Source organism: Triticum urartu, chromosome 2A (assembly GCF_056163025.1).
Source record: "Triticum urartu cultivar PI428250 chromosome 2A, HENAU_Tu73, whole genome shotgun sequence".
Taxonomy (NCBI): Eukaryota; Viridiplantae; Streptophyta; class Magnoliopsida; order Poales; family Poaceae; genus Triticum; species Triticum urartu.
The window spans coordinates 294301166-294314699 of NC_141874.1; the positions used below are offsets into that span (position 1 = coordinate 294301166).

The 13534-nt window shown below is 46.6% G+C and overlaps 1 protein-coding gene across 1 annotated transcript; it reads right to left on the reverse strand.

Annotated features, from left to right (window-relative positions):
• Positions 1–2055: 2055 nt before the first annotated feature.
• LOC147984874 (uncharacterized) lies at positions 2056–2777 on the reverse strand. Its single transcript, XM_087541297.1, has 3 exons — positions 2643–2777; positions 2424–2560; positions 2056–2248 (listed from the first exon to the last, which is right to left on the reverse strand). Exons 1-3 carry the CDS (start codon positions 2775–2777, stop codon positions 2056–2058), a joined length of 465 nt encoding a protein of 154 aa, XP_087397423.1.
• Positions 2778–13534: the final 10757 nt, after the last annotated feature.

Below are 13534 nucleotides of genomic sequence, written 5' to 3' on the forward strand. Positions count from 1 at the left end.
GATCTGGCTCGCTGATCTCTACTTTCTTGATGCGTTGCTGCAGGCTGCGGGAACTAGTCTCCGCGGCAAGCGTCGATGAGCTCTTTCGTGTCCTCAAGATGTTGCTTGAGAGCATCCACAGATTCCTCCACCAGCCTTTGGCACTCGATGCGGAGCATGGCATTCTCGTCCATAAGTTTCTTTACGATGACGCCGGTCCTCTTCAACAAGGCACTCGTCTCCTCCTGCTACTCTGCACTTCCGAAGATCTTCGCCCTCAGCAGGTCACGCTCGGCCCGGAGCTTCTCATTGCCCTCCCTTAGTTGCCGGATGAGGCAGGCAGCCTATTCAAACGAGGCTTTCATGTCGTCCTGCATCCTTGCCCAGCCGGAGATCTGATCCATCTGGCTATGGACGATCGCATGCATGTGCCTGTATGAGTCGTCGCCTGCCCGCGAGACATTTTCCAAAGACGCTGCGGCGCGGCGGGACATCTCTGCTGCATTCATGGAATAGAGGGACATCTCAGCTTCTTCCGCGGCGCAGCCGGACCAGTTTGCTACATCGACGACGCGGGGGACCTCTGTGCTGCTTCGGCGGCGCAACGGGACCTCTCTGCTTCTACTTCTGTGTGGCGGGACATGTTGGTTGCTTTCGCGGTGAGGTGGGACATCTCTCGTGCGTCCGCTTCCATGCTCGCCTCTCCCTAGTGGTAATCACTCAGAACTCACACTGGCCATGGCAGACGCAAGGGAAGGATGATGAATGACTTGTTTGTTTTTGTGGATGTGGAGTTGAGGAGGAATGTGCAGTCATCTTGTCATAGTAGTATTTATAACCGAGTACTAATACGCTCCTAAGTGGGAAACCGTTTAGGTTGTGATCGGTGTGAACAGGTTTGCAATTAAATATAGCGTGGTAGTAATTTAAAATGTGACGACACGCAAGCTCAAAATTTATTGATGGTTCTAGTTTCAAAGTGCGGCACTATTCCCGGATGGCGTAACGTGGGCACGTGTTCTCGGCCGTGGTGTAGCATATGGCATGGTACTTCTTTTTCTACTGTTATGTACGTGCAATAACTGGCATCGTCGGATACATATCCTACGGTTATTGGGGCGTTCGACAGGAATAGCCTCGTGGCGAGCTATAGACTAGCCTTTTTTCACACACACTACATCGACACATATCATCTCTCTCCCTCTTTCCCACGCACACACCTATCTCTCGGGACTTCTCGCACACACCATTTCTAGCTCCCTAGGTCGAGTGAACCCACATACACTTGCACACGTCCTCTCTCTAACACGCATCTATAGCTACAAATTGTAGTGTTCTCAACCATCCGATTGGATCTATCATAGGTTTCCTGTTGCTCCTTGGCCTTGAGATTGAGAAGTTTAAAATGCGGAGGCTAAGCTGGAGGCGCAAGGTTTTGGTTAATGTGTGGGCTGCACACGGCACCAACACGACACAAGCTTCGTCTGCCTAGTGCGTAGTTGGTTGAGTTGTCCAAGTATAGACACAACCAGGACCTCCTTGGTATTTGCGCCTCGACTTAAGCGCGGAAAAATTAGGATCGGAGGGAGTACTATTAGTAGTAGTATTACTTTGATGTGTCGCATCAACACGCACAAGCATGCAACACTTCCTGAACAAACAAGCATTTAAGCTGTTATACTTCTAACCCAAAGGATCTTTATATCCAACAGACACAAAATATTCGTTCGACTGTTGGAAATTACATTAACTGTGGACCTGATGTCGAAGTAATTGTTGCATCGCCACCAAAACCCACCATCTCTTAAGCTAAAGTAGACTGGCCTAACCTCTATATTAGCATATTACTAAGATAAACAGAAGGCACTGTAGAACAATTTGGAAGGTGAGCTTGTCAATCTGAATGTGGAGGGACACCGTCCTCGACAACCCAGCCCCAGCCAGTACCTTAGGCGGAACTGTGAAGAAGGTTAGCTGCTGCACGGCGACATCGCCGGGATGCTTGCTGCTTGTCACCTCCATTTCCACCTTGATGGCGTTGGTCCTGCCTTTGGGCTCTCCCGACGGGCCGTTCGCCTACAGCCTGGCCACGTAGTGCAGTAGTGGGGACGCCCCCGCTCTGATGCAGATGAACGACATGGCGATAGGCGCGCCAATGTCGAGCACGCCGCCAACCAAGAAAAATGCACGACTGTCCTCCTTCTTGAATAGCAGGAGTTGAGGCTCGGATAGTGGCACTTGCAGCTGGAGCACCTTGCCGTATTGGATCCTGTGAATGGGCATGGGATGTACGGTGCAGATGTGGTAGCAGATCGCCGGTGGCGGGCCTTCGTCGCCGCAGACGGGCACGGGGAATTTGTAGGGCGCGAGTGGACACAAGCTCTGGTGATCGGTGAGCTTGTGGTAAGTGACATAGAGCCCACAACCTTCGTGCGGTACTCCACCTCAGTGAGGAGAGGACAACGTCCACATCCGTGTTCCGCACATCGAAGCCACCGCCGCGCTCGCACTTTTGGTACTGCCGCTTGTTCCTGGGGTGCTCGATGCGGCAGTACACGTAGGCCAGGTGCCCTCCCTTGCACTACACAAATCAATCAAAGAACACATCAATCAAGAAACCTGCACCTTGTTCGATCAGCCGAATGGACGAGGTGTATTCGAACCTCATACACTGGAGGCTTCAAGGGGCGGAGGCAGAAGGGGCAGTGGAGTAGGGTGAGGTCCATATAGACCATATAGAGCTCCATCGTCAGGTCTTGTTCCGTTGGCATGATCTCGCCCTCCTCATGCACAACCATCTCTCGCTTTAGGGACGGGGCATTACAAAGCTTTACCTTCACATGTTCATACTACTTCATGGTGCATTAATTCAACACATGCAAGTATCAAAAGGAAAGTCATGACATGCATGCATGCGTTGTAATTAATGCATCAGTAAACGCAAATTATTGAAATATATCGAGTGCACTGCTTTGATGTGTCGCTTTAACTCGTACAACAACGAGATGTTTGACTCAACGCCCTCTCCCTCGCCCATGAGCATGGTGGCTCGCAGGACTAGGAGGATATTTCGCTACATGCTCTCCCTCCCGCACGCACTGGACATGCAGCAGTTCATTCGGTGTCAGATGGCCAGAAGCATACTGTAGTACTCCACTGCTGTAGTACCATCATTGTTCGACTTCCCGAAGAGGCGAAGAGCCAAGCGCAACCCGTACGCGGGTGTTGCAGTTTCATGTGTAGAGTAGTCTAGGATAGCATGTATCGTGCCTCTAAGCTTAAAATCGTTGGGGTGAGCTCCATGCTATGAGGCCGTCTCGAAGCATTTTTTGATTAAAATAATCTTCTGGCCATACCTGTCATCCTGGTGATTGTATATTCCAAGCTCATCTGGTCAATACAGGAATATATATTTTAATTTGTGGTTGGGGAAATGTTAGAGGTTGCAGCAAATATATTGTACACTGTAGGTCTTTAAGACATGTTTAGAGACAAGCATGTGGGGCCAGTGTTATGATGTGTCGCATCAAATCGTACAACGAGGAGAAGCTTGATCTTACAACTGCACGCCTTCTCCCTCTCTCATGAGCATGGTGCCTCACTGACGAGGACACACATTTTCTTACTACAACAAGCTATCCCTCCTACACGCGGTGGACGGGCATGCAACAGTTGATTCGATATCGTAGAAGTAGTAACATCATTGTTCGTCTTCTCGACGAGGCGAAGAGCCAAGCGCAACCCGAATGTGGCAGTTGTGAATGCTCGCGTGGCAGTCTTTGTGTAGGGGTGGGGCATGGTGCGGAGCCTTGGAGCACGCATATAGCCAGGCTCTTGCATGAGACAAAATTGCTATGTAAGAAAGCTATAAGCCCACTATTGTAGTACTTGCTAGTATAGCCCTTTAACTGGAAGTAGTATTTGCCTTTCTAGATATTTCAACAAGTGACTACACCTTAAATGAGTACATATGGAGAAAAATGAGTGAATCTACACCGTAAAATACATACGTCGTTCGCTCATTTTCCTCTTCGCTCACATCGTGCTGACTCCATTCTGCTTCTCCAATTACTTACTACTACCTCTGCATGCTAATTGAATGCGGAGGCATCATCGATAGTTCAACGTTTCGGGAACCGCTACCCTCTACGTCATTGGCATTCAAGTCGTATCAACGTAAATGCGTGTCAAAAAGAGACTAGTCAGTAGTAGCATACTCCTTGTAACCCGCCACCCTCGTCGACGCTGGCTTCGCCTCTCACATGTGCCAGATGATGGTCGACTCCATCCGCAAGTTTACTAGTGTCAAGAAGCGCGCGGACGACCTTGCCGTACTGCTCCAGCCCGCGTGCCCAAGCTCCTGATTGCCTGCCACCCTCATCGGCCCCCATGGTGACAAACTCTTTCAAGACCTGGTGGCCCTGCAGGTTCTGGAGGTCGCGATGAAGAATGTGCACCTCGAGGCCGCGCTCGCCGTGTAGCGCCTCGCCACACAAGAAACTGTCGACCTGCACATCCATGTCTAAGAGGCAACCATCTACATAGGCCACTATAAGGGCAGCATGGACAGAAAGACATTGGCCTTCTTCCAACGGCTGGAATCTTTGGACGCCATTGTTCAGAAGCACTACGACGTGGCCACGGAAGCCGCTGCTACTTAGCCGCCATTTGGTGGGCCGGCGCCCTGAGTCGAGGAGGTGGATGTCGTTGATAGATGCATCTTTCTTCTTGCCTCCTGTAACCGGCACTACATCACCTCGTGGCCTTAATGTTTTATTAGTACTATATGGCATTTTTATTCCAGTCATAATGTTTTCACTGTGAGGTGGGGCTGCAGTTGAGCAAACCGACCCTCGGCAAATCCCCACCCCGCCCACCGCGCGTCGGCTGAGCTAAGAATTAGAAGAGAGAAACGAGGGATAAGAACTAGCTGTAGCACGGACGCTATTCACAGATGGGACTCATGTTGGTAGAATAGGAGTACTGAGCACTCGTACCACTTTTTTAAGGGAAAAAAGTAGTCATTCGTATAGTACCACTAGTTGGGTGTGTGCGACCTATACCTGTTCTCACTTTAGGTCTCCTTTTTGAACAGCAGCTATGCTTCATAGTACATGTTTTTTCAAACATTTATCCTCCTACAAGTACTCCTAGGCTATTTCCACGTGCTCCCTTTCGCCAACATGTGGGACATAGAGCATGTGGGTCATAGTGCATGCATGACTCGGAGCATATGCAATGATGCCGGGGTACTTTACATTTCAGACCTCACGAATTACATGCAAACCCCCTACAGAAGAATAAATAAATAAATTACTACATGAAACCATATTATTCTCGTAGAAACCGAAGCATGTTCATTAAATTTTGGACATAACAAGTTTATAAAAAAATGACCGGACCTAAACCAGTCTAAGGGCCTCTTTGATTCGCAGGATACTATGATGGCGATGAACCGAGACGAGGAGAACTCTAACTGAGTTAGAGGTTAGAGTTACATTTTAACCCTAAACTAACCCTAAACTAACTCTAACCAAATAGATGTTTGGATGGCAGGGTTAGATTGACAATAAATGCTCTTTCTCAATCATTTCACTACTTTGGACCCTATTTCCTGCCGGATTTGGTTTGGCCGGCTGTTGTGTGGCCTCCTCCCGCTCACAATTTACAAATCAAGCATACAAAACATGATAAATTTTATTTTTTCCATACAAATGAGATAGCCCACCTAAACATACAAGTCGTTAATCAAGCTTCACAAAAAAATTACACTCCATGAAACGAAGCATGAGCTAACTCATCACAGAAGTCATTCACGATAGGGAGGGAGCCCGGAGCCCCTAACGCGCCCAGGGAGGAGCTCGTCATCGTCGCTCTAGAGGAAGGCTCTGTAGAGCCCAAGCCCCGGGACCCCCTCCGACGCTGGCGCTTGCTAGTTGAGGTCGAGACTGTCATGGGTAGTAGGGCCGCTTGCCGACAACTCCGAGCTGAATCATTGGGCCACTAGAAATAATGCAAGCCTGAAACTGAAATACATAGAAAGGTGAACTGAATCTTTGGGCCTCTAGAAATAATGCTAGGATGAAACTGAAATACCAAGAAAGGTGAACTAAATCTTTGGGCCTCTAGAAAGATTTATTACCTCCTCAAGCAGCATCAAACAATTCCATGCATGCACCACAAATCTAGACCAAGTTTAATCAGGATCTACTTTTCCAAATCAGAATTAGCACTAGAGCAAGCAAGATGAGTGATATGGCTACAAGACAGAGAAGAAATGAACAAACACACCCTTCTCCCGACCTCCCTGGTAGATGCGCCGTGGCCGCGTACGACAGATGGAGAAAAACGACCGGTGAAGGGGGAGCGGGGCGAGCTTTGGAGGCCGGAGGGAGAGGGCGGTTGGAGGAGGGTATCGGAGGCCGGAGGGAGAGGGCGAGGGCGAGTGGCGGAGCAGCTCCTTGGGCGGGCTGCGCGATGGAGAACAGAGAGGAGTTGTGTGAGGGGGGGTGCGGAGGGAGCAATCTGGTGCAGGCAGGAGAGATTTTTTTAGTTCTCTTTTAGTGGGCCTAAGGAGAACTAACCCAATTAGAACCTCTCCACCGGGCTAGTTTTTTTAGCTGGGTTAGAGCAAACCAGCTCAAACTAACCCCTCCTGTTCAGATACTTTGAGGCTATTTCAACCCAAACTAGCTGTAACTTAGGGATCCTAACAAAGAGGAGTAGTACTGTACATGCTACAGATTGGACTGTAGCACATTTTTTTATGGCCATATCACCACATTGTTTTCTACTGCTGGTTCACTGGGTTGCCGTGGTTCGCACTACTGGTTCACTCAGGGATCGAAACAAAGAGGAGTATGGCCTATTGCCTGCTGGTTCAATGCGCCGTCGTGGTTCGCACTCGTCCGACATGAGTAGTAGTGCTAGTATATAAAATATATATACCACATGATTCTTTGCTCCTTCTTACGTACTTCGGCGACATGTGGGAGAGCCAGCATCCGGGTCAACGTGTTATGCACCAGATTAGAGTGGGGAACAGAAGGGGGGCATCACCCTGGTCGTAGCGCTAGTAATTCATGACTATAGTGAGTAGTCATATCACAAGTCTTTCCAGCAGTAACACGCCATCAAATCGCATAGCCCGACCTTTCAAGCAGTAAGTAAGTTGAATCCGCTACTCCCTCACCCTCCTCGCCTCTCCGTCAAACCGCCTATGTGAAAACTGTCACGCGTACTGCCCAGGAAAATCCCCGCACTGAACTCTTAACTACATGAAAATAGTTCGAGCTTGTTCGTTCTATATAAATACTAGCACTGTATGTTTATTCACCCGTGGGGCTGTTCAATGAATGGAGGGCCAGGGAGCACAAGTGAACAATACTACTACCAGTAAGTAGGAGTCGTACAGTTACTCACGTTAAATAGAGAGTTTGTTTTCTTTAATGCCACAAACACAAATTGAAACGCTAGCTTGTTGTGGAGATAGAAAGCTAATCACAACACTATATATGTAGGCAGGGGCCTGAGCGCTTGCTTTACTAGGGTTTCTCTCTTCATTCTCTCATCCTCTCTAGATCTAAACAAGACAGCGGTAGAGACATTTTCTCTCTGCTCACTGATGGTCACAAATCTGGTCGGTATGTGTAGATGACTAGGTGCATCGTTCACGCGGTCATCATCGGCGACAGAGGAAACCCACAGCTACCAGCGGGGCACGATTCTCTACCATGACGTTCTCTCAGACATAGCGCCGGCTCGGGAGGTCCTCTGACCCTTCTTCCTCCTTGCGATATTGTGCGCAGATCCAACCGGCCGCCGCCGACATCCCGACAACCCTCGGGTATAAGTTCTTCGAAAGTGGCCTTGCTATACTGCCCCAGCTCCCCACATGTCTACATGTGCATCTTTATCTACTTCCATTAGCTCTTCCAAAGCCAAATAAATTTTTAGTATTATTAGAGGTAAATCTACTTCATGCATTCAAATCTAGGACTTGGTTCAAACAATGAAGAAAGGGGGAAAGTCGTACCATGAATCTAGGACTTCATTCAAAGAGGAAATAACATGGGGAAAGTAGTAGAGACTGGATACCCAACCGGTCGCTTGGTTGAAAAGGGATATAATGGGAAAAACATAGTACAATCTAGATAAGGAGCAGATCTATTATTGGTTGAAAAAAGGTAGAAAGTGGCGGCTTGTGGACAAGTAAATAGAGTATGTCCAGGATTAGATTTGCTGCCCTCACATAGTAAAAGGTCTCCAGGATTAGATTTGCTGCCCTCACTGAGCATGAACAAACTCGGCATCACCACTTTATGCCTCCTTGTGTGTACATTGTGCTGATGCATCCACTGTCGCATGTCCTTATACCAACTTTTTCCTGTTGTTGATGTAAGGGCGCATGTAAAATGAAGCAATCACACTATTACCTTAAGGACATGTCTAACCAGTGTTATTCCAATGCCTCCAGTGATATGATGCAATTAAATTGTGTTACAAATGGCACTCCTGCTATTTTCACCAGTATGATAAATAATTTGCTTCTTTACGCTGCTGAGTGTCCTAGTGTCCCCATGGTCCCATGCCCTTAAACCAACTCTTTAGCTGTTGTTGATTTACTATATCTGGTAAACAAGCAATGCCACCATTAAAGTAATCCCATATTTGAGAAATGTCATTGTTGATCGTAATGCTTCCGGTGACATGAAGCATTGATGACGTTTTAAAATTTCTACTGTCCTTGCATGATTGCCATGAACATAATTAAGATGCTTCTTTTCATTTTGTGTATGTTTCGTATCTTCTTATTGACCAACAACTGTTTACTTTCTATATTTTTGTGCAGATAGGGATATCCATTTCACCTTATTGCTATTGTGACCTTTTGGTGAACTACACAAAACAATTTTTTGGAATGAGTGCCTTGTGCAGTTCAACTAAAACGTCATGTGGGCAACATCTCTCAATTTTGTGGAGTTTCCAAAATCTCCGTCAAATTCTGTGGGTAATCTCGTGCAACATTTTATTAGCCTTTGCAAGATGAGCCATCACTTTCACCACAATGGTACTTTATTTTAGTGGAACTGCACAAAAGCATAACAAAATTATAGTTGCACCTTACATGAGAAGGACAACCAACCTTAATGTTGCTCAATCTTTGTGCAAGTACTAAAGAAGAACCTGTCAGCTAACAAGAGCAAGAACTTCTTTCTAGCTGAATGATGCAATCTTTGCTTCATTTTAGGTGAACTGCAGAAAAAGTGGCAAGAATTAAATCATCAAGAGGAGCTGCAGGTTGACTTCCACTAGTGTCACTATTTGTTGGGATCTACGGTAGCGTGCGTTGACTGCAAATTAAAATTTTGCTACGCGAAGAACAACCAAGAACATGCTACGGGAGATGGATGACAGTTTGTTACCACTAGACGTGCAGTGTCATGCAACGGAAGAAGAGTTGGGGCAGAGCGTCCGCGTTTATCGTCTCCACCTCATCCGATCTCCCTCATACAGTAGGTAGTCGGTTCCCACGTACAGGTTCGCCAGAGCGGCGCAAGTGCACCGCCTCTAACGGTATCCGCACCTGTAGGAGGAACACCGTGCGATGGACTACTAGGTCCGATCACAAAGTCAGCGACGAGTGGAGGTGTCTATTCGCAACACATGCAAACCCTAGTGATAGCACCGAAGCAATCAACCACGTGAGTTAACGGCACCTCCACTTTATATAGGCGTCCGTCACGGGCTCAACACTTGGTCCCCGCATGGACCCTAAAGCCCATAAGTCTACTCGGCCACAATCCGAATACATCTCGGATCACATCCGATCCAGTGTCCTCGGATCCGACCTCGTAGGTTCCTTCCCTTAAGCGCGCGACCCCTTAGGTTCAAGCCGGCTTGGTCGCAGTTCGGATCACCTCCGGACTGCACAGTTGGTAGCGACCTCTAGCAAGGCATGCCGAACACCAAACAGACTATGAAGCTGGTTAGGCGAACCTATACATCATACTTCCATTCCTTTTGCCACATGATATATGTTGTCGGGTTCAAGGCGAGTCTGTCATCCTTGTGCTAGCCCGACCTCTTTCTCGTTCCAATGATGCCGACCACAAACCGGATTATCTCATAATCCTTGTCGCATGGCCATGCTTATCCTGGTCGGATCACACGAGGGGCCAAGAGTATATATCTCCTGATCGGAGGGGCAAATCCCATCTTGCTCGACCACGTCTCGCAGCATGGTTCTAGACAAACCCGAAACCTACCTTTATTACTACCCAGTTACGGAGTATCGTTTGGTCGGCCCAAAGCAAGTCTATCACCATCCCGAGTACATGTGTCAGCTCAGGTCTTAGGACATAGAACATATGTTGTACTAGAGACTCACAGATGACATATCGCTACGTCTCATAGTAGAGTCTCTCCGACTCGGACCTTATCTCGACTCGGATCCGACTATGTTGAATCCGACCAGATCCTTCCAAGTCCGTATTATCCAGTTAGCATCCAATGCTCCATGCCTAGTGAGACCAAGCCATCGACTGTGTCATAAGCTAGTCTAGATGGCTGCACGTTCACACAGCCCTTTCGACTAGGGACCTTTTAGGACAGTTATCATACAATACATAGTCCCACAAACAAGTCACGTGCTTGCTGATACACATCATTGATAATGTCCAAGGACTATCTTTATTCATAAAGACACAGGAAATATCATCATACATGATTTCCTCTAGGGCATATCTCCAACAGTCTGCCACTTGCACTAGAGTCAATCAAATAGACATCGAATGCCCATAGCTCTAACCTGCCCCTCATGCTTGGGTTGTGGAAGCGGCTTAGTCAACAGATCCGCATATCCATTGCGAGACCACCATCTCGCCTCTCCCTCTTCTCCATTGCAAAACCACCACTCTACTCTCCATCTTCTCCATTGCAAAACCACCATCTCACCTCGCCGTCATATCCATTGCAAGACCACCATCTCTCCGCCCATCTTCCAAAGCCAGCACCGGACCTCTCACAACACATCTATGGAGAGGATGCATTAGCGAATCGGACAGATCACCGGTGGTGACTAGAGAAAGTTAGCCATGTTGAAGGAGATCCTTACTTGGTTTGACAACGAGTGGGAGATTTCGAGGATGGCGAGGGCCATGTGGCAATGTATGAGAAAGAGCGAGACGGCGGTGATATATTGCCGCGCGACAGTCTCGTGATACGTCCATTTTGTATCAAGTTTTCCTACTGTTATTTACAATGTTTTTCTGGATAATAATGCTTTATGGAGTAATTCTAATGTCTTTTCTCTGATAATACACAAGGTTTACACGAAGAGGGAGAATGCCGGCAGCTAGAATTCTAAACCTAAAAAAGCTATGTTAGAGTTACCTATCCTGCACATCGCCAAATGAGCTAAAACTTTATGGAGAATTGTTTTGGAATATATAAAAAATAATGGAGAAAATAACCACTACAGGGGGGCACCTGGTGAGCACAAGACAACAGGGCGCGCCAGGACTCCCAGGCGCGCCCTTGTGGGGTGTGCTCAGCCCAGCCCACCTCTGCTGCCCATCTTCTCGTATATAAGTCATTTTGACCTAGAAAAAATAGTGGGAAGACTTTCATGGTGGAGTGCTGTCATCTCAAGGCGAAACTTGGGCGAGAGCACTTTTTCCCCTAGCAGAGCGATTCCTCACTACGCCAGGGAACTTCCTTCCTGGAGAGGGAAATCGAAGCCATCGTCATCACCAACAACCCTCTCATCTTGGGGAGGCCAATCTCCATGAACATCTTGAAAAGCACCATCTCTCTCTCACACCACAGTTCATCTCTTGTGTTCAATATTTGTACCAGAACCTTAGATCAGTACCTGTGGGTGACTAGTAGTGTTGATTACATCTTGTAGTTGATTACTATATGGTTTACTTGGTGGAAGATTATATGTCTAGATCCATTATGCTATTTAATATCCCTCTGATCTTGAGCATGATCATCATTTGTTAGTAGTTACTTTTGTTCTTGAAGTCACGGGAGAAATCTTGTTGCAAGTAATCATGTGAACTTGATGTGCCACTAGTACGCATCGGTTCTATACAAACGGGTTTTAACCCCTTTCCGCGACGGCATTTGGAACCGTCGCCAAGTGTGTGTGGGCGATAGGGGGGTCCTTCCCACACAACCCAGAAATTGTCGGGGATAGGCCCTCCAGGGACAAAGGCTGGGGTCTTGTGCAATCGGGCGAGGCATCGAAACCCAATCATTTCCGTAGGTATGTACATCCCACACGGTTAATCCCAGAAAAACATTTCCGTAGGTATGTACATCCCACACGGTGAATCCTAGAAAAACATTTTCTTTGGTATGTACATCCCACATGGTGAATCCCAGAAAAACATTTATGTAGGTATGTATATCACAAACAGTCAATGAAGGAATATGTTTCCGTTCTTATGTACATCCCACACAGTCAATGGAGGGAAAACGTTTTCGTTCGTATGTACATCCCACACAGTTTTATGTGTAGGCTCATGTGCGAAAGGTGTAACTATCAGACATGGTCTGCCTTGGTTAACTGTTTTCTTTTATCAACTACATCACACACGATTTGATGAAGAAAACTGTGTGGCATTGGGCTATCCATCGCAAGCGCTTTTACTGCTAGAACCATTTGCAAAGTTCCTGACACATTAGCAGGTTTATTAGTTTACAATTAATAATTCCAGTATTACGCAAATTCACATTTCATATCTAACAGCTATTTTCCAATTTCATATCAGGAACATAAATATATTATAACATCATAGTACGATATCTACATGAAAACAACACAGTACAACATAGCTAGTTCAACTTCATAAGAACAATATATCCAGGCTCGTCTTATCCACCTCTGCTTTCAGTTCAGTAAGAACCATTTTGTACCGACCAACTGGGAAAGTGCCTCCTCCTTCGCACCTTCTTAGCAAAGTATGATTTAAAAAATATGAGGTCATTCTCTAGCTTCCTCTTTTTATCCCGCATCTTCAAATATTCTTCAGCATTGACGACGGGTTCTCTAAGCCAACATCTGTTCTCTTCCTTATTCATGCTCCAGAGCTTCACTAGGCACATCTTCAAGGACTATGGCCACTCTTGATCAACCCACTCCAAGTAAGAACACTGCCGTTCATCCTATAATATTTAAAACTAGATCAGTAACAATTCTAGGGGAAATGGGTTTATAGCAACATAGATAATCACCAATGCTTATTTTGAAAAACTGAAGAAGCAAGTTAATTATGACATATCTTCTCAAAAATATCAATGTGCAAATGTATTAATTGCTACTAAGAAAACAACCAAATTCTAGAAAATCAGAAGCTATAATTAACTACAACAACGCTACATGTTCATACTCATGTACAATAAATAACAAATTGAACATTTTATGAGGAAGGTAAATATAACTACAACAGCACAACGACAGTGTTTGGATGACAGGAAATTGATACTAACAGGTATGTACATGCACAAATTTAGTAACATAGAACTAACAGCACTAAGGCCGTCC

Coding starts and splice junctions, on each gene's coding strand:
- LOC147984874 (XM_087541297.1), bottom strand. CDS start 2,777: ATGGTTGTGCATGAGGAGGGCGAGATCATGCCAACGGAACAAGACCTG. Junction 2,561..2,642: donor TGAAGCCTCCAGTGTATGAG/GTTCGAATACAC, acceptor TGATTTGTGTAG/TGCAAGGGAGGGCACCTGGC. Junction 2,249..2,423: donor GTTGTCCTCTCCTCACTGAG/GTGGAGTACCGC, acceptor GCCCATTCACAG/GATCCAATACGGCAAGGTGC.